The 22,114-nt window shown below is 36.4% G+C and overlaps 1 protein-coding gene across 1 annotated transcript in view; it reads left to right on the top strand.

The window, feature by feature from the left end:
• LOC140165808 (protein O-mannosyl-transferase TMTC2-like) overlaps window positions 1-14,109 on the top strand; it is an 89,673-nt gene extending 75,564 nt beyond the window's left edge. Inside the window, 5 exon segments of the mRNA XM_072189130.1 lie at window positions 1,915-1,993; window positions 4,396-4,517; window positions 9,272-9,353; window positions 11,050-11,228; window positions 12,885-14,109. Coding sequence (XP_072045231.1) covers window positions 1,915-1,993; window positions 4,396-4,517; window positions 9,272-9,353; window positions 11,050-11,228; window positions 12,885-13,079 — 657 coding nt within the window. The 3' untranslated portion in view covers window positions 13,080-14,109.
• Window positions 14,110-22,114: the final 8,005 nt, after the last annotated feature.

The raw sequence follows: 22,114 nt of genomic DNA, 5'->3' as shown, positions 1-22,114 counted from the left end.
AATTTTCATATTAAAAATACAAAACATCTTGAATTTTTTTTTTTTTTTTTTTTTTTTTTTTTTAGTCAACCATGAATGACCCTAGCATTTAGGTCTAGGTCCAGGGACACAACAAAACCGAAAAAAAAAAAATTTAAAAAAAAATTTAACAATTTTTTTTTTTTTTTTGTTGTTGAAATTCGAGTATAGTCCCACCCCCCAATTTTGAAAAATGTTCACCCAAAAACGGGGTGGGACTATACTCGCGTCAGTACGGTATAAGTCACATCAGTGTCACTAAATTGATTGTGGGAATGTAGTCTGTTTTATCAGTATTTTATTGAATTAACCTCCACAGAACATATTTTCTTTAAAAAATGTCAGAGTTGTAAAGTCTCATGGCCATATTTGGAATCGGTATGAAATATGCATTAAAATGAGTACAAACAAGCCCAGTTTTGGTTCAGCAGAAGCTTCGGAAGATTTTAAATATGCCTGGCCCAAATTATTAGTGGAGGGGGGGGGCAATGGTACTTTTCCATAGCCACCAATATTATTGCCCCCCCCCCCAGTTCCGGGGCAACTGTTTAGTGGTTCTTCTTGAGATACCTGATATTTTGAAAAAGTGTCTCAAAACTTTTTATGTTGAAGTTATCAATACACAGAGCATTTTAAGAAAGGGGTATCCTTTACACCCACATAATGTGTCTGGGGAAGTAAAGGCATATATAATGGGTATACATCTGAACCCATTTAATATTTAAATGTTTTTACTGCAGGGGACACATTTCCGGGTGTAAAGGATATTGTTATTTACAACATTAGAATATATTTTTATTCTATTACAGCAAAAATAGTGCCATTTAATAGTGAAAATATCACCGCACAGGGTTCGATTTAGAAAATAAAATTTACATGCACAACTCTGATTTTTTCCTCAAAATGGGCTGAATAACACAAAATTCTGCATGCACAGGCAAAATTCTAAATGCACAGAGCCAAAGTTACATGCATTTGTGCATGTAAAACCCCTCTAAATCGAACCCTGTCACCGCAGCTGTCTTTAGTGCACATGGGGTGGGGAATCCCCAGTATACACATTTTTGCTTCTAATATCAAAACCACAGGAGCAAAATAACTCAAAATTTGGAAATAAGATTAATAGGTGGCCTCAGTGCAAGATATTTGTATCATCTTATAATGGTCAGTTGCCAACAAGCTTGAGTTTATTAAACAAAAATGATAATAAAAGTAAAATAACTTAAATATATTCATTAAATAAACATATATTCTAACACTTAAGATAATTGCAATCGTCCCTGATATCTATCAAATTTTAAAGTTATGTTTTCAGTTTCAATAATGTATCTTCTGAAGCTCTGCAGAGATATATAAACTGTCAGTGTCATAAAAATTTTATATTTAATATCTCAAAGGCTAGAAAAGCTCTTCTACATTGAAATCAAAAGTAAAAATATTGAATGTATTCAGTGTCAGTAAAACATCAAACTGACACCTTGATATCGAGGGTTTATTTCAAGAAAGGTCTGAAATAGCTGCCCTGTAGACAATTTGTCCATTTCTGCATTCTATTGTACACATGACACCTGGCAGCTATTGCAGATAGGCCTTTCTTGCTCTAAACCCTTGATATGATGAATATGATATGGCCTATCTGCAATAGCTGCCCTATAGACAATTTGACCATAACTGCATTCTACATTGTACACATATGACCCCTGGCAGCTATTGCATATAGGCCTTTATTGCACCACTCCCTCGATATATGGATCCATCAAATTGATAAATGACACCATAATGTTTCTTTATGCTGTATAACATCTTGGTCCATCACATATGTCTTACAAATGAAAGCCATAGGATAGTAAGTAATTGAGTAGTGTATGAATTATTGATAATTCTTTTTATGTACAGGAAGCACTGCAGGTGTTTCTAGAGGCAATAGATAGGAGACCAGACCACTACGCACCACAGAGTCTATTCAACATGCTAGGTAAGGTATTGTAGAAGTGCTGCAAGTCAATTGGCTATTCCAGTTGAAATCCATACTACCCCTGTGGAAGATTTTGGAAATATCTTCAACAGGGGGAGTATGTTTTTTAAATGTAATTGGTCAGGGTTAATAATTTTGAAACTCATACTCCCCACTGTATTATGGCTTTACCTATATCTTCTACAACTGGAGTGAGTATTTCAAATGGAAGTTACCCAATTGTCAATTCCATTCAAAACTCATACTCCCTTTGTGGAAGACTTTAGCTAAATCTTCCACAGGGGTAGTATGGATTTTAAATGGAATAGCCCATTAACTGTTGGTGGGTAATGGGTATGCATCCCACGGAACTTGAAATGGAGATGGTTTGGGGAGCTAACAGCATATTGGTAAAAAGGGGGGTCATTCGGAGCTGCAAACTGCCAAAATCTTCCAAAGGCTTTCTGGTTGAAAAATGCTTTAAAAAACCCAGAAATTATCTATTTGGGAGATTTTTATTGCTGAAATTATCAAAATAAAAGGTCTTTCAGCACTCTGTTTTTGTGAAATTAATGGGTCATTTGAAGCTGTGCGGTCCGAAATGGTCTTTTGTGGAGCCATAGGTATTGTTTCCTCAAATACCTATGGTGGAGCATACCCATATGATCATTTTTGTTAAGTGCCCCTCCTTGTCTTGCTTATGTACTAATTGTGGTGGTGCTGTACCTCCACTGATTGTTTCGCATGTTCCCTGTAAGTTTTGATTCTTTAATATGTACTTAGTGCCAATTATGAGTATAAGCTCTGCTTGTGCAATCCTATAATTTTTTTACATGGTTACAAAACATTTGAGCCCAAATTGCGGGACAAATAATTGAATAGTTGCCCAATTTTTCTCTTAACTATTGGTTTCTATGGGACAGGAAATCTTTAAAAGTCACAGGGACAATTTTCAAAAGTCACCAAATTGAGCTACCAAAAAGAAATACAGAAAAAAAAATATCAGAAAGAAATACAAAAACGAAATACCTAATTGGAGAAATAATACAGCTCTTTTTGACTTTGAATAATTCTGGTAGGAAATGCTTCTGCAGTGTCAAAAATCAAAACAATAAATAAAAGGATCAAATGTAGTCAGTATCAAGTGAGTTGAAAGTCATTAGATTCAATGATGAATTGGATATTACAAGTAAAATGACAGGACAAGTCAGCTTGTCAACTGTTTATTCAAGGAAAATAAATGGCAATAGGATTACAGTTGTCATTTGGGTGGAGACTCCTACACTAGGATCCACAACAAGCTCACCCATCAGTGCGCAGTTCTTTAACCCCAATACATTTGCACATTCATTGAATGACCTTTGAAAATTTTGGTACAAAAACTCATACTCTGCAACTGGAGGTCGAAATTTGCACTATGATTGTTTAATTGAGGTCATTGAACAATGCCATTTGGATGAGGCCATCATGGTCCATAGTGCTAGTTCATGTCACATCAGTATACAGAACCAAATGCAATATTTCTTTAATTAATGTTGTCAACCAAATCAATCAATTTGGATTTATATTTATTTCTCCTGTAACTGGAATAGGCAATTATTAAAAAACAAATAAGCATACAAATTTGCAGCACTGATGGTAAAAGGTAATAGTTCATGCCTGTATTTATCTCTGGTTTAAAGTGTTGGGGAGGCCCTAATCAGGATTTATTGGGGGGGGGGGCTGATTTTGAAAAAGTGGACTTTAAAAAAAAATTTGGACCTTTTTGGACTTTGAAAAAGAACGCTTAAAGCTTTAAATTCATGTAAATTAAATTAATTTTGCAAGCTGAACAAACATCCAAGAAAGTTTCAAACTGAAAATGCCTCAAAAAACGACATTTCCCCATCTTCTAACTTTTTTAAAGAGATTTTTAGCATTATTAGGCAAGGTTAAGCATTAGACTATGGTTAATTGTCCGAGCCCTGGCGCAGCAGTCCCTGTTTGTTCTCCTTAGGCCTGGAAAAATAAGGAATTTGGGAAGCTCCTTGCTGAGAAATTTTGTGTTTTGGAGGGAAATTTAGCTTCTCTAGATAAAGAAATACATAAGAAATGGTGGGATATCCTGCCCTGCAGGAGGGAAATTTGGCTTGGTTTGCCGGTAAATAAACATTTTTTCCAGGCCTGGTTCTTGTGAAATAATTCAGAAAATTTGGAATTCCCATGGACAAGGAGCTAACCGCTTATTGTTTTGGTTATACCCGTAAAAGAACTCTGGGAGCTGATCCTGGCTGTGACGGTTTATTATGGTATGCATAGGGTGTGCTCTTCTTAGCTGCAAGTCCCCAGTTGTTGCTAAATGGTTTATAATGTGTCTTTTGCCATAGTAGTCAATGAATTCATATAGTGTGCTGATGCTTTTTTTCCCTTTTTGTATTGTATAGGTGAGACTTATTATAAGTTAGGTAGACTGTCAGAAGCAGAGAGATGGTACAAGGAATCCTTGAAAGCCAAACCAGACCATGTACCAGTCCATCTTACCTATGCCAACATGCTCAGTAAAACGGTAAGTATTGTATAAGATTGAAAATCTGGTCAGGCCCTGTCTGGCAATTATCTGTCATTTCTAAGGCAAGAGGGTGGACTGCACTACAAGTAGGTTCAACATTTGTCATAATTTGGGCTAACATTTGAATGAGTCATTATTGGTGTGTTCATTGTGCAAGTATACACTAATCCGACGAGCCAAGTGATGGTCAGAATTCATTCCGCCATTACTGAGGGCTATCCGCACCAAAGTGGTGTTGTAACTGCCCAATTGGGTGGAAAAACTCTACTTCAAAATCAATCTTTATATATTGTATTGCATTGTAAACTTTCAGCATCCTTTTGTCACACGGGTGATGGAACACAGTTTAAAATTACCACAAAGCCTGCATCATTTCACATTTCAGGTGGGATGGCCCCCTTCAATGGCTGCCATTGAGGTGTAGGAATGTGTGGAATCGGATTTGTCTATACCACAGACAAGAATAATATTGAACTAGAGCTAATTGCGCATACACATATACGCGACCTTAGCAATAGCTAATTACCTAGGCCTATAGCTAATTAGCCCAGCTATATAGCATGAATGCATGTAAGAGGTAGTATATTATGCTGATTTTACTGAGAGGTCTTTTTTTGAAATGCACTATAACTTTGGAATTTGGCTAGAGACCAAGGTTAATTCGTTAGCTCACCTATAGCATATATGCGAGTTCAAATGGTCCAGCATAGTATAATTCATTGGAATATAGTCCTACATGTATGAACAGATGCTTGTAGTACATGTATTATAATTACAATCATAAATTATATTACATAATTATTTTCCATACTATTACAGTATGTGAAATCATTTTGATAAGGCCAAGTAAAATAAAAAACATGTTTCAAAAAGGAGGAAGATGGGGATTTTTTTTATCGTAAAATTGGTGCAAATACCCATAATTAGAACTGTTTTAGCGCACACAATAATGCCTGGAAAAAGGAGGAGGCCTCTTTTTATATCTTGTTCAAAGAGATAGGCCTCCTCTAATTATCACAAATCCTTCCAAAAGTGTTTCTTGTATATTGGCAAGGCTATAGAAAGCATCTTTACTCCCAAGACATATTTTTTTAAAGTTATAACTGAATTTCAAAAAATAAAAATATAATTGAAGAAACCTCAAAAAAGGAAGCGGGAGAAGACGCGAAACATGATTATTTTTTATTTGGCCTAACCAAAATTATTCAATATTCATGTAAATATTTCTGTGCAACTTTGGTCATGCGCTATTATAGTGAGACTTCCTAAGGTAATTTGCTACATACTGGAAGTAATACCTACATGACCTTTGACCCCAATGACCTTTGACCCAATGACCTTTGACCCCAATGGTTGTATGCAAGTAATGTCATGCTATAATTTGTGGAATGACTTATTTTTATCAACAGAACAGAAATTCACATCAGCCATAATAACCTTCGTATGACCTTTGACCTTAAGGCTAATGCATGTGTCAAGTGACGTCATCTTGCTGTGTAATATAGTAAGGAGTAGCAGTTTTAGTAAAAATAATAGGAAATAACATTTTCGGCCATAATAACCTTTCCATGACCTTTGACCTTGAGTTGGTCATGTGACATTTGTGCCACCAGCTATTAGTCCTGATGACCAAGTAACATTGTTGTACTATATATATTTGCGACAGAAGCATCATTTTAGGGTATTTGGTCATATACCGGAAGTATCCCCTTAATGACCTTTGACCCCGATTCTGGACAATAACTTTTAGACACTGGGTATAGCTGATGCATATACCAAAGTGCCATCATCGTGCTGCGTAATTTGTGGAAGGAGTAGCATTTTTAGTGAAATCACGTTTTTGGCCATTGGCGGAAGTGGATGACCTTTGACCTGAAGTTGATCATGTTTCATTTGTCCCCCCACCCAATGGTCCTAATGACCAACTATGGTCAACATGGCTCAAAGCATATGGCTACGGTGGCTCATTATAAGATTGACAGAAAGAAAGAAAGAAAGAAAGAAAGAAAGAAAGAACTTGACAGAAACAGACCTTAGCAATTTTGCAAATTGCTAAGGAATGATGTTAAAGTTGTATTTCCAGATACTAGCATCCTCTAGATATAATTTCTCAAATTTCAGTTAATTAGGACATTTAATTTGCGAGTTATGCATAGTTGCTCCTTAGGCTACAGAAGGGACAGGTAGGAAACAGTGGCGTGCGCAGCACATTGAAAGTGGGGTGGCCAGATTGTTCAGTTCCCCCGAATGGAGTCTCTCATTAGGAGCAAATTTTGATGTTTTTCCCCCGAATCTCCCAAATGACCAACAAAAGTGGGGGCCATGGCCCCCCTGCAACCCCCCCCCCCTTGCGCACGCCACTGGTAGGAAATACAAATTGGATGTCTTTGTCAAACGACGGAATATGCAAGAAAATGTTGTGCACACAATCATTATGTAGTCCTAGGTTTCAGATGGTGTAAAATCTCAACTTTTTTAGAGTAAGTGGGGGATGAGGCTGTGGATCACAAAGTGCCCCTTTAAGGACCTGTTATCCTCTGGTGTGTTTTTTGGGTTAGGAAACTGTTATGTGAGCTTAAATCACCATGGACTTTCAACCACTCATGTAGTTATCACTAAAGCTGAACTTGTACTTGATCGCTTTTGCAGAAAAGCGATTCTCATGCATGTTCAGTCTTTACTTCCATTTTCAGAGCGTCAAGCTGATCAATTGATGCAAATCGCTGAGGCAAAAATGACATCGCTTTTGCAAGTTAAAGTAATCTCAACTTGAAGCGATGTTGCTTGACACATGAATGCATCAGCCAATCATTTCCAACCCACTGGATCTTTTATTTTGCTAATTAATTAACCCTAACACCAAACCCTGCTTTTTGATATCGGAAGTTAAAGAAGATATGAAAAAGGAGAGAAGATGAACAAAGAAGTCACTTGGCACCTCCGGGATTCGAAACCTTAGACCCGTCGCATGCCAAGCACACGATCACGGACCGGTAGCTACACGGGTAACGCTGCCCCGGGTGATTGCGTAATCGCAGACCCTGGGATTCACGCATGTGTAGTGGTTTTCATCATGGTATTTTGTGGTATTTATGGGTGTTAGGGCCAATATAGGCTTTAATCTGGAAAAATACATCTTATCTAACCCTAACACCAAACACTGCTTTTTGATATCGGAAGTTAAAGAAGATACAAAAAGGGAGAGAAGATGAACAAAGAAGTCACTTGGCACCCCCGGGATTCGAACCTTAGACCCCCTGTATGCCAAGCACATGATCACGAACCGGTAGCTACACGGGTAACGCTGCCCGGGGCAGCAATTCCGTGAGCATTTAACACTTAGGGGTGATTGCGTCATCGCAGACCCTGGGATTCACGCATGCGTAGTGGTTTTCATCGTGGTATTTTGTGGTATATATGGGTGTTAGGGTTTTAATTTACCTTTCTTGATTATTTACCTTGAGTGATGAATTAAATCAAAACAATAATTATTGACTGCAATGGATGTTCTAAAAATGTATTTTGCGGCATTAAGAATATTTTTAATCGTCGTCTGCAATTGCTATCACCGTGATAAGTATAAATGCAAAAATTCGGCGATCGCTTTCCCAAAGTGGTACATCACAATCACTCGGCGATAGAGTATAATTCAGCTTAAGAACTAGAAAAATTGATGTTTTCAATGCCAATTTTGAGCACAACTTTGTGAGCCTACATTTTGTAGTGTGAGGTTAGAAAGAGAACAAGGACATTTTGATATGATTGAAATATGAATTCAGAGCTAGAGATTAATGAACATGTTTGAAATGTCAAGATCATTTTACTTGAAGCACAATCATGGATAATTAGGTTTGATTTGAAATCGTAAAAATCGTTATAAAAAAGAACACATAATTTATCAAAAGAGTAACAACAACTGCAATTATTGAATGTGTCTTGTCAAGTTGATTTTTTTCTAAAAAGCTAAAAAAATTAGTCTTTTCTTTTATCTTCTCTTTTTCACATTTTAGAGGTAAAAGGTTTCATTACTTCCAATTAATTTAGATGTACCACATATGGAAAAGTAGTCTCTTTTGCTCAAATAAAAGGGGTCCCACAGTTAAGCAATGGGAGAAAATTGTCTTTTTTCTCTTTCAACTTCAATTATTATGAAGGGAAAGTCTTTAATTTTTTGGCTCACTCTTAATTGTCTCAAGTATATATTAAACTTTACTTTCCCCGATTTTTCAAGGAAATCTGATGAAAGACCTCGTTGTACAGGAGGACTAAACACAGCAAGGTATTCCCAAAATCTCACTCGATTTACAGCCAAATACACTGACATGCACCCCGTGTCATTAAAGTAGCGTGCTATAGATGGCCCTCACTTGATAATAGAAAGTCCGATTGACTTGGCTTAAACGGTATTTCCTAGAAATACTTTGCCAGATTCAACCCTCTAAAAAGGAATCTGATTGGTGCCGTCGTACTGTAGGAAAAACCATACCCTCTTCCGTACAGCCCTGCTTAGTGTGTTGTGTGGTAATGTATGCATTGTGCATTGACCCCGAACGCCTCTGTACACACAGCGTGCACACACTGGAGTCGAGTATGATTTATTTAAAGAGACTTTCATAGGAAAACTTTTCTATATGTTACATAGGATAAATTACAAGGAGGTGCACATAATTTTTGGACAGCCTAAAATCTAGAAAGTCACAAGTTTGGTTGATGTATAATTGACACTATAATCCTTTGATGCCTCTTGACAGAATCGTATTGCTGATGCGGAACATTTCTTGAACAGAGCTGTTGAGTTGGATCCAACAAATAGCGCTGTTTACCAACATTATGGTAAGTATTGATGTTGTTCTTAGCCCAAAGATGTGTTATAACATCAACACATTTGCTAGCATAACTTGAATATCACATCAAATTGAAATGTTAATAATTTCAACGATGTGTGCATGAGAAACCATGTGACAACTAACTTGCTTTAAAAGCTGTTGGCCATAAGAAAAGTTGTTCCTTGTTATACAGACAGTTTCATGCTCCGTACCTTTAACACAGGATTTCGGAGCTTGCTCTTTTGTTATGTGCTCAAACCTTTCCCAATTTTATGTGGACAAGGTTGTTCATACACAGGTGAATGAACATGAAAAGAGAGTATCGCAGGAGAATATCGTGCAGACTAAATATCACATTAGTGTACTCGGGGAGTTTCATCCTAAACTCTTTTTAAATTTAAAAAAAAATTTATACTTACCGTATTGTTTGTAATAAACGCCCCCCTCTAATAAACGCTCCCCTCCAATTTTTCTGTGAAAATTGACAAAAATGCTAAACATTTCCATGACATATCGTGTAGGTAAGCTTAAAACTTGCATCAGTCATTGAATGGACAAAACCTATTATGACTCAATTCCCATCCATTTCACTGCCTAATTATGGTAGAATTTCACTAATTCCATGCACTTACAGGTGTAATTTTGTTGTATTCCCCACAAAAATATCATTTTCCATGGGCGCCGCCATCATGTATAGTGTGAATCCCTCCTTTTAATAGGAGCACCATCGGGAAATTGAACATTATTTTTAAGCTTTTTTCACTGACAATTCACTTCCAATAAACGCCCCCCTTTTGAAAAAATGCAACGCCCCCGGGGCGTTTATTACAAACAATACGGTATCCTTATCAGGTTGAATTCACTGTTTCAGTCAATCCAAAAACCTTTACTTTACTTTACTATTGAACATGCCATGCTGATACGCACATTGTCACTCCCTAGTTCAACATGCACAGTAACGATTATCCCCATCATGTCACTCCGCAAGTTGAACTGTGCGTAGTAATGATACATACCTCAGCGTGATGTATTCAGGGTAAATTTGGAAAAGCTTTCCGGATTTACCAAAAAGATCAATTCAAGAAGATTCATCCACAACTACATCATTAAAAATGGTACAATTTTCATAATTGTGACACGATCAAGGGAAATGAGTCGGATGTCGCTAATATTGATTTTGAGATATTGGCAAAGAAAGTGTTAAAATTCTTTTGTTTTATACTGTTTTTAGCGATTGATAAATTGACGTAACTTTACAAAGAAAAGTTGTATCAACATGGGGTTTTCAGTTTCTGAAAGCTCTAAATGTCCTCTTTAGAAACATGTGTAAAACTCATTTTCGACCAGGGCCGACATGTGACTCATTCCCCTTGATCATGTCACAATTTTGTGCTGAACACTTTTCACTGAATGCCAACTTTAATTAAAGCAGTATAGTAACATTTGCTGAGGAGCATGGCCTCAATGTGTGAATCCATCGGATGTTCATAACACATTGAGTTGATTGACCTCATTAACCAGTGTTAACGTTTGATGGACTGATACATGCACTGATGACACAGGCACTGGAATAAAATGATTTTCTTTTGTTTTTTCTTCATTTGTATAGCTCGAAATTAAAAAGATAGTGAAAACTATAATTTTTTTATGGAAATATTTCAACATTATTTCAAGTAATACCTCATCTTCTTACCATTTCTCAGGTCAGTATCTGAGCAGCCAAAGCAAGCATGGAGAAGCTGCAGACATGTTCAAGATGGCACTTGCCCATCTTCCAAATGACTATGATTTGACCTTTAACCTTGCCAATGCTTTAAGACAGAACAAAGATGGTGAACAAGCAGAGTTATACTACAAGAGAGCTGTTAAAATTCAACCCGATGTAAGTAGTACTATAGTTTTTACTTCTACTTAACTCTCTCCACGCGGGTGTCGACTGCAGACGACAAGTTTCAAATTTTAATTAAATTTTTCAAAAATTTCAGAATTGTAAATTGTCATGACCGTATTTGAGTAAAATGAGTACAAACAAGCATAGTATTGGTTCAGTGGTTCTTAAGATAGCTCTTGATATTTTAAGAAAATTTCTCAAAACTTGGTCTTTTCATGTTGAAGCTTATGACGCAGAGCATTAACCTTTAGGTTTGCATCATCACAGAGGGAAGAATGCAAACAGTTGTTTTTTTGCAAGAAAAACTGTTGAGATCTTCTCTTCATGTGACATTACCATTAGAGTGTAATACAGTAAGGCCAAAAATAAGTTTTGTTGTTTGCTTGTCCTCTTCCGACCGACCGTCTCAGCAGTCACGACCTTAGAAGTTTTTTTATTGAATAAAGTTTTTTTTTATATACAATTTTCTCTGAAAATGTCATGAACTTAAAAAAAACCATTTCCTGCTTGTTTTCCCTGTCCAGTCGTACCTGGCTGAGGGTTTCAATATTTCGTATTATCATTCTCGGCATCTACACAAGTAAAAACTTAAAAATGCAGTATTTTAAGAATGCGTACACGTACGTACATGTCAAATAAAGTAGGGTTTACCCCCGGGTTTACCTTGATTTTGTCTTTGGTTGAAATTCTGTGATCAGTTAGAGGGGAGGTATGTTCCATAGGGGGTAGCTGGCCCCCTGGCTATGCCACTGGTGTGCATGTGTTGTAGCAGCCCAGTCCCCACACTCTGTGTATTCCCCGGGGGGGTCACTCACATACCAAAGTGGTACGCATGCTCGTCCCCAAAAACGTCTAAAAAGGGTTGATTTTTGGCCTTGTGGCGGCGTCGACGTTTTTGGGAAAAAGGGTGCTTTTTAGGTAAAGTTTCGACGTTTAGGGTGTATTTTGTCAACTTCAGTGGGTTTGTTTTAGAATTTATGCCATTTAGGGGTCCATTTTAGTTTCTTACGCCGAATTACGCCATATTTTAGGGGTAAGATTTACAGAGCCTTACGCCAATAAGGGGTGAAATTTTCCACACTGATTACGCCATTTAGGGTCCACTTTTGAGGTGCTGGGACGAGCATGCAAACCACTTTGGTATGCGAGTGATCCCCCCGGGGTGTATTCGTAGCCTAGGTACACATTCTTATACACAATTTTGCAAAACACATCAGTCAGTTTTAGACAAATGTACGACCTGACTAAAATCTCCATGCATAGGAGGGTTTTTCATGTGAAAACTTTGTAAAATGATATGTAAATTGGTGCTAGTGCTTTAAAAGTTCACAGATTATAGTCTGTATACCTTTCTCGAGTCCGTAATTTGGATATTGTTTTTTATTGTATGATGAGAAGTACATAAAAGTATACATTTTCAGAAAGAAAATAATGCAAGGAATTCAGCTAGCATAACAGATTCCTGCAAAAATTAACAGTTTTTGAGAAAACCTCAAAATCTGATTATACTTTACTGACTCGAAGAATGTATACGGACTATAGCATGCGTACTGGTAAATATGCAAGAACCTGGAGTAGCAGGTCTGCATTCCTCATGCAGTTTATTTCACTAAACAAAAAATTTGATTGTGATATGTTTTTTTATAGAATGCCAGCGCTCGTATGAACCTTGGTGCAATGCTGCATATCAACAACAAATTAACAGAAGCTGAGGCTAGTTACCTTGTAGCCTTGCGTCTAAAACCTGATGACCCGACAACGATGCAGAATTTGAAGAAACTACGCAACTTGATAGCAAAGAGTCAACAGAAAGGGGGAGAAAGATATGGTGGTCGGAAATGAGATGAGGAGGAAGCCATTGATGTAAGAAACTCAACGACAGAATGGTAGCGAAAGATATGGCGGTAAGAACTAAGATGGGAGAAAATCCAGGATGCAACGAACTACGCAAAATCAGGAACAGAAAGGTGGCTGACTTGGTAGTAAGAAATGAGATGGGGGAGGAAGCCCATGCACGATACGAGAAACTACGCAATGATGGTGTGCATGGATATATATTATAAAATGATATATAAGTGCATTATTTCAAAAGATTTCCCTTATCCAAACATGGAAATTAATCCCTTTTATATGATACTGTAAAGCACATTATTTTCAATGCACAAGATTGTTGTTGTGATTTGATTTGAACCAACATTAAAATGTAACAAGGCTAATGCTTCAACTATTTTTGTGTGTCTTGAAAAATCTAAACATATTGCTTTGGTCTATGGAGTTCCACGGAAACACAAATACGTTTAAAATGTTTTTGTTTATATAAAGATCATAATACACAGATTAAAACATTAAATCAAAATACCTTAAAACCTCGTCTACAAGCATATATAGCATTTTTATGAAAGCTAAATTAATACCAAACAAGTGTAAATATGCCAATATTTATTTGTCTTACAATAATACTTGTATATGCTTTGATAATGGTAATGATAATGGCGCCTGGATTCATTTCGCTTTCATAAGAAGCACTCTATATGCTTGTAGACGAGGTTTTACGGTATACTGCCAAAATGTTTTGGTATTGTTGATACTGTAAATTATTGTCTGCAAAACATTTTGAAAGAAATGTTCTATCAACTTTTCAATAGCTTTATTTTAACGTATATGGCAGCTTTCATTTGAAACTGTCATTATAATGTTTCTTGTAACTTTGTATAACCAGACATTGATATGTGTATGGCAATCTTTGTGGGGGCTTTTGAAAATGTTAAATGTTATGAAAACATTTTGTGTTTGCTGGGACACTGTCTGAAGTCATACATAGTATAAATCTGTCAATAAGTACATTCCTGTCAGAGTTGTAGCTAGCCCAAGTTGAGTGCCAGCTAATTTTACTACCCAATTAGAGCGCTGGCTTGGGGCACAATGTTGTTAGTGAACATGAGGGATCAGGGAATAGGCCAAAAAAATTGTTCTTTCGTTCTTTTTAATTTTATGAGGAAAAGATAATTTGTTCAAAATTTTTAAAAATTGAATTTTTTAAAACTTTATTACTGGCATAGCTACAACCCTGATTTGTGTACACTCATGGATTTACTTTTAGGTACAAAAACCTCATACTCTACAATCATAGGTCAACCTTTCAGTTATCACAGTTACATGGAGGGTAATGAACTATGTAATGGGAATTTGTCAATTTGAACCAGAATTGGTGACAGTTTATACTTGCGCTGCGTCGTCTGCTCATTTTTGTGCTTCTGCGGTCTGCACATTTTTTTTGCATGTCAACTATGGAGATCATGATGTTGACAAGTTGTTGATGAAACATTGATTTAAAATTGGAATACATACAACTATCACACTGAATCATAATCTATCACACAGTCACATCCACAGTGATCAGTGCAGAGGGATGTGACCAAATATGACAAATTCAACACACAAAAGTTCATAATTTTGATACTTTACTTCATTGAGGATATAGTTGAGTAGTAAAAGAAGTTTCACAAATAATTTCTGCATCTTATCTACTTCTAACTTGCACTGTGATAGGGCTATAAAAAATTAACATCTGTGAAATTATCTATCTGATGTTATATATATCTAAAAATATTTTATTTTAATTAATGATGGTGCTAGTTTTAAGCATTATGTGTACTAGCAAATTTTTTAATCAATGAACAATTTTGTAGAGTCAGTACTTTCAAATTGTAAAAATCCAGGGTCCAAATTTATGCATTTTTAGTGAAAAGGACCCTATCAAAATTGGCCTGAATGCACAGGTCACGCATAATGAATACAGATCGATACTGTCAATGAAATTGGAGGATCGGTCAAATTTTTTTAATTTTGACATACGACTCGTTTATTGCTATTTTAACCACTTTATATTGTGTTTTATTGCAAACAAAAACACACCTTTTATTCTGTATTACTTGTTTTGCAATATTGTGGTTACAGAATAATACAAAAATTAAAAATTTAATTACAATTTTGCCACAAATACGAAAGAATCTACACGAACTTTGCGAAGCCAAGCTTGTCCGTGTTACACACAATAGTCCACTTAACCTCTTCAGCGGGTTGTTTGTTTATTTCCTGATCGATTGGCTTTGCGCATTCAGTGCGTCGAAATGTTTAGGTCTATGCAAACGACTAGGATATGATGGCCTGATGACTAGATTTCAGTTTGACTTCGAATTCACGATTTTTTTTTCTTGAACACACGCGAGTCTTAATCTGAAGCCATCAAAATGAATGTTACATCAATGGAAAGCGGTCACTTTGAAGAAATTTTACTCAAGAGATCCAAGTGATTAGATGGCGCTGTTTATTTTTCTGGTGAAGAGAAGCTGACTAGAAGCTCCTGGTTTTTCAAGAAACACAAATTTACACTGAAATTTTCGCGATTTTTGACAAAAAATATAAAGATTACCACTAGATATGTGAGTCTAAACAAGTTTCGCGCATTAACTAGCGGATCCAAGTTATATCACTATAAATTATGTTTCGGTGGCAAGAGATATAAAAAAGGACCCAATTTTAGCCCGTGTTTCCATAGGAGTTCAAGCGTGGAATAGCTTGGAAAATCTTAGTTCCCCAAAGGTTTCGATATGTTGGGGGCATTTTTACTTGTAATAAACTATACAACACTCAGACCTGTAGCAAGAGGGGTTGCAGGGTTGCCATGGTGACCCACATTCTTAAGAAATTTGTCGTGTGTGTCTTTATAACACTATAATATTTACTAACATCAATTTTGACTGAAAATCACATTTTGACCACCGCAATTCTTCATGGGGGCTTTATACTTTACTACACCCACACCAAAAGGGGAACAAGCAGATTATAATTGCAATGTACAACCATTTAGAAATTTGTCGTGTGTGTCTTTATAACACTATAATATTTACTAACATCAATTTTGACTGAAAACCACATTTTGACCACCGCAATTCTTCATGGGGGCTTTATACTTGACTACACCCACACCAAAAGGGGAACAAGCAGATTATAATTACAATGTACAACCATTTAGAAATTTGTTGTGTGTGTCTTTATAACACTATAATATTTACTAACATCAATTTTGACTGAAAACCACATTTTGACCACCGCAATTCTTCATGGGGGCTTTATACTTTACTACACCCACACCAAAAGGGGAACAAGCAGATTATAATTGCAATGTACAACCATTTAGGTTAGGGTTATTTAATGTAATGAACAAATTCATGTTTGTTTTCTTGAATATTGCTCTCCAACAGTAAGCTTAGGTAATTTTAAAAGCGAATATTATATGTAATCCCCAGTGGCGTAGGAGACATCCTATGAGGGGGCTCCGATCATGATGGGGGCACCGGGCCTGATGGGGGAGGGGGCACAAGCCATTTTTCAGCAATTTTCCTATGAGATTTTCTACATTTTTAAATATGGATAGGGCCTAGGGGCACATCTGGAAAAGTGACCTTTGACAAAGCAGATCGTCGCCAGAGTGCTACACTATCGTAAGTGACATTTTTGGCCAAAATGAGATTTTGACGAATTATGGAAGGCCATATAAAAACGCACATTTTAAACCAGGTTCCAAGTTTCAAAATTGCTTAATTATTTTTTAATTAATAAAATAAAATATCGTAAGTGCAATGCAATTTTAATTAATGCATGCAAGAGTATCGTATGTGCCACTTCCGATAGTCTTGCACGCTAATTTTGTTTTTCATTTGCTGCAAGACCATCGTATGTGCCACATACGCTACTTTATTTGGCCTAAACAACAAAATCACGGAATGCTACACTATCGTAAGTGCAAAACAGTCTCTAACACATCACTGGCTGTGACGCTGACGGCTGTATGCGTTGTCATCATGCTGGCTAAGTTCATAGCTCCCATGACTGGTAATAGAGACGATAAATCCGGTTTTTAGTTTTAGATTCAGTAATAAATCTTGAGAGATAACATTACGGCAAAAGGTGTCTTGCTTTTGTTAATATTATGTGCCAAAATAAATTAACACTTGTTAAGAAACATAAAATGACAAAATATTGGATATTTGAGCCGATATTACGCATATCCTAATTTAGCAATGAATGCTACACTATCGTATGTGGCACATACGATAGTGTTGCACTCTATACTTATTTCTATTTGAATGCAACACTATAGTATGTGTCACATACGATAGTGTTGCACTCTACACTCATTTCAATTTGAGTGTAACACTATCGTATGTGGCACTTACGACATCTAAATCGGTAAATAATTCATCGATTTATTAACTTTAACACCATTTATATAGTTTATATTATTAAAATCAAATTGCTTTACATCCCCATGTCATTTTATGGCTACTTGGAAACAAACGGCTACGCTAAACACAAAAATGCTCTTCCTGTAAAACTGGCCAAACTGCACTTACGATAGTGTAGCACTCTGCCGACGAGATGGTCTTGTACATTTTAACAGGAAACCAGCATGTGTGATCAGACTTTGCAGCAAAATGTGTTGGGTTTTTTTTGCAACTTTTTAGTGTTATTGTAAGAATTTTTGTGGATCCATTTTCTTTTCCGTCTGTAAATATTTTCAAAATTTAGTTCTTGAAAACACATGAAAAAGTCAGAATCCCAATCAATAATTATTAAGTTTGATGATATTTGTCTGAAAAGTTCCTATTTCTTTCCATATTGTTGTACATGATGACCGGATCACTTAGTGGTTTTGGTATGGCAACACCTGTGGGGTTTTATATTATTTGATTTTATAAAATAAAATAGCCTATCCACACAACACACTGTCCAGTATACTACACCAGGCACAAAAAGAAACTCATCAGTTATATTCATCCTTGCTGTTCAATAAGTTGAGAATTTTGAATTATTCTGAAATATACATTTTGTTAATTGGACTTTGCTTTCTCATTTGACACCCTGTTCATGAAAAACGAACAAGAATTGACCAAGATATGTGCCTCCAAAGCCTCAAACCCCAAAATCAAAAGTTGCATTTTCAACGATTTTCAATGGGAACGCATCGTTGTATTGCACACAAGCACCACGGGCCAATCAATAAAGCACACAGTGTAACAGGCACAATTGAATCGTTAAAATTGCAACTTTTCATTTTGGGGTTTGAGAGTTTGGAGGCGCATATCTTGGTCAATTCTTGCTCAATGTTCACGAACAGGGTGTCAAATGAGAAAGAAAAGTCCAATTAACAAAATGTATATTTCAGAATAATCCAAAATTATCAAGTTATTGAACAGCAAGGATGAATATAATTGACGAGTTTCTTTTTGTGCCTGGTGTATACTATTTAGCAAATTCCTATGGTTATGCGATGCTACGCAGCTTGACCAGCGAATGAGGTGCCGATGTAATGATGGTGTGACTCAATAATTAGCCAATCCAAACCCCACTTCGGTATACGCCATAAACAGTGCCAAATTGGCAGACCGCTGAAGAACCATGCTGAAAATTATAAATCTGTTTATTCTATTGCCTTTATTCAAGCATACATGATACTAAGTTAGCCTATTAAGCTTATGTATGGTGCCTTTCCATTATGTCACATTTCATATACCAGTTATGGGAATATATGTGAGAGAACAAAGTGTTATTGCTCTCATGTTTTAAAGGGATCTTTGACCAGTAACTATATAAACAAAGTACGCTACATGATACACAACAATACATATTTTAAGTATACACTGTGTATTCACATTTAGCTTATAACTCTGTTCTGTAGCCAATTGTGGAAGTATAACTTTTATTTCTGAAGTTTTATATCTCTTCTTCTCTCTAAATCTGTATCTCTCAGTCTATTCATTATTTTATTTGGGCACACGATGTTAAAAGGTTAGATTTGGCCCTTCCATTTGAAATCTATACACCCCCTGGGGAAGACATGACCTTAATCTATGTCACAGGGAGTGTGAATTTCAAATTGAGTTACTTGAAAGGATGACTCCATTTGAAATCTGATATACCCTTGTATTGGAGATTAAAGTCATGTCTTCCATGGGGTGTATGGATTATAACTGGAATATAGCCTATTGTTAATATGTGATCAGATCTGGTCCAATCAGGCTAAAGTCGGCAACAATGAAACTGAAATTTAGGCAAAAGTATGTGATAGCTGATATATTCCTCAACCACATCGGTTATTTAGTTATGTTTGGTTTATGCGATAAGATACCCTAAAATTCAGTTCCTGATGATGCAGTTTTTTTTCAGGGACATCCTGTAGGTGTGTCAATTATTTTTTTAGAACTTTATTTATATGTATTTCTTATATGTAACGTTGAAGTTAAAGATGTACAATTATATCCAATTAGATGCCTATGGTTTAAAATAAACCAAATAATTAGCCATGGAAATCAAATTTCAAATATTGTAAGATCAAAGAAAAATGTGTATAAAATTGCAATGTTGCAAATAAATTTGATTATTTTTGATTTATAAATTTTAATATAATATTGTATGTATATATAGATATTTATATATCCTTATTAGCTTTAAAAGCATGTTCTTGGTGATAAAGGAATTGTGTTTAAGATTGTACTATTATATACTATAAATATATTGAACAGATCTAATTATTTGCTTATGAGAAAATTGGAAGGAGTGCATTTTCTAATTGTGATATCTGCACAGAGATGAGTCCAACCGCTTTTATCCAGCCATGATGGGACCAAGTATTGTCAAGATTAGTGGCTGGGTACTCGGTGGCGTACCGTGGCCGCTCCTACCCGGGGGGGCTGCAGAAAAGGTAAATTTTGTCGCCCCATCATCAACAAATTTTGATGTATAGTTTCATTGGTTTCACAATTTGTCCAACCTTTTTCATAATTTTTCAACACTTTTGTTTCTTTAATAATTCTTTTTGCTGCCCCTTCTTCCCTCATCCCTTCTTTTTTTCCCTCCCCCCCCCCCCCAAAAAAAACCCCCGATGTTATGGAAAATATTTTTTGTCTCTGTGCAGATGACACACGTCTCACATATTTTGTAAGGAAAATATGGAAATGGTTGTAAACAAATGTTTAATGATTTGGTTTTTAGTTATTTTCTTCTTACACAATATTTCTGAAACACTATTTAGAATTTCTTGTAACTGTTTGTTTTAAATACCTCTCTTGGTGATCATGGAGAAAAAGAAAAGATGGTGATTTACTCCTAAAAACCAATGTGATACAATACTATAAGTACTAGTAAAATTATTTTTGGCCAGATCAAAGATATTGCAAAATTTCTTCAAATGATTAGTATCAGTACCAGTACCACACATATGATATTGTATATTTGTATGCTTAAAAAAATTATTTTACTGGTATTTGATGTTTAAGGTGTGTACAAGTTGTGCTTGTATATTTGTTTATTGAGAAAAAGGTGCCATATTTTAAACAGTGAAACTGATTTATAAATGTTAATTGTTAAATATGTTGTTAATTAATTGTGTAAGTTTGTATGTGCTGCTTGCATATATTATGTATGAACATGACTTGCGTGTGGGGTGTGTGCGTAATGATGGTGGGTGTGTGTGAGTAAGCAGTGTTATTTAATAGGTGGCTGTGTGTTTGAGTACTTGATATATGTTTGTGTGTATTCCTAACATTTGGAAAATATGGGAGCCAGCATGACATGGCACATCACAAACTTGGCACAGCCTGTGAGTAGCAAAAACCAGGGGTGTGAGAGTTCCTCTTTTCAGCTGATTTCCTCTTTTTATTGCCAAAATGTATGTGTTTTATTTTATTTGCAGCCTAAATTAGGCATTTTACGCTGTTTTCAGCTTTTTTAGTAATTTTCCTCTTTTTTTTTGTCTGAGGCTTCTCACACCCTGAAAAACATGGCCATACTCTGATGCAGGATACTAACCAGGTGACACCGGGGTTCTTTTAGTGTACACATTTATTTTATGTCCATGCTTAGTGCAATTATGGCAGGAAGATGGTCGCATACATAGATACAGGTATACAACCTGAGGAGTGACTCTCACTTCTAATGTTTATACCATGTTTGAAGACCTTACCGGTCTGGGTTTTCTTCTGAAAAATGTAATTTTGCCAGAACAATTTTTGAGAAACTTTGTCTTTTTGAAAACCATGTCCATGGAAGGGCTGTGATGTGATGTATGTTTATGTAAGTGTATATCTGCCAGGGTGACTGCCAATGTGAGTGGGGGTGTGTAGGTGTTGTTGGGTGTTGGGGCGTTTGTAAATGCCGTCAAACGAGGACCTGCATGTGGATACACACCGTAAAACGAGGACACACCTCCAAACGAGGACGTCCTCGGTTTGAAACTATGACCAGGATGACGTAAATGATGCAAATATGCATATAAGATAGGTCCCCCATAGGCGGTATAGGACGGGCCTCGGTTGGATAGTAAGTTGTCTGGTGTGTTTGTGAGAGGTCCACGGTGTGTCGATTAAAAACGGGTGTGTAAGTCCTCGGTTAGATCCTCCTAAAGTCGAGGTCCTCGTTTGAAGGTATTTACAAACAGGGGTGTGTGTGGTGGGGTGTGTTGGTAGATGTGAGATGCATGACACATCAGCTTGTTCCTAATATATGTAACCCTTGTATAGGGTGTGTCCACTTATGCCTTGGTGTAAATCCTCAGGATTCATCCAGAGAGTGGCCGTTAATATATGTCCAACTTGGAGAGAAATTTGTGTGGATGTGGGGGAATGTGCGTTTGTAAATGCCTCCAAACGAGGACCTACATATGGATACACACCATAAAACGAGGACACACCCATAGGGGGTATAGGACGGGTCTCAGTTGGATAGTAAGTTGTCTGGTGTGTTTGTGTGAGGTCTACGGTGTGTCGATTAAAAAAGGGTGTGTAAGTCCTCGGTTAGATCCTCCTAAAGTCAAGGTC

Source organism: Amphiura filiformis, chromosome 12 (genome assembly GCF_039555335.1).
Source record: "Amphiura filiformis chromosome 12, Afil_fr2py, whole genome shotgun sequence".
Lineage (NCBI taxonomy): Eukaryota > Metazoa > Echinodermata > Ophiuroidea > Amphilepidida > Amphiuridae > Amphiura > Amphiura filiformis.
The sequence above is the reverse complement of the archived record's forward strand: the minus strand, read 5'-3'. Positions and strand labels throughout refer to the sequence as shown.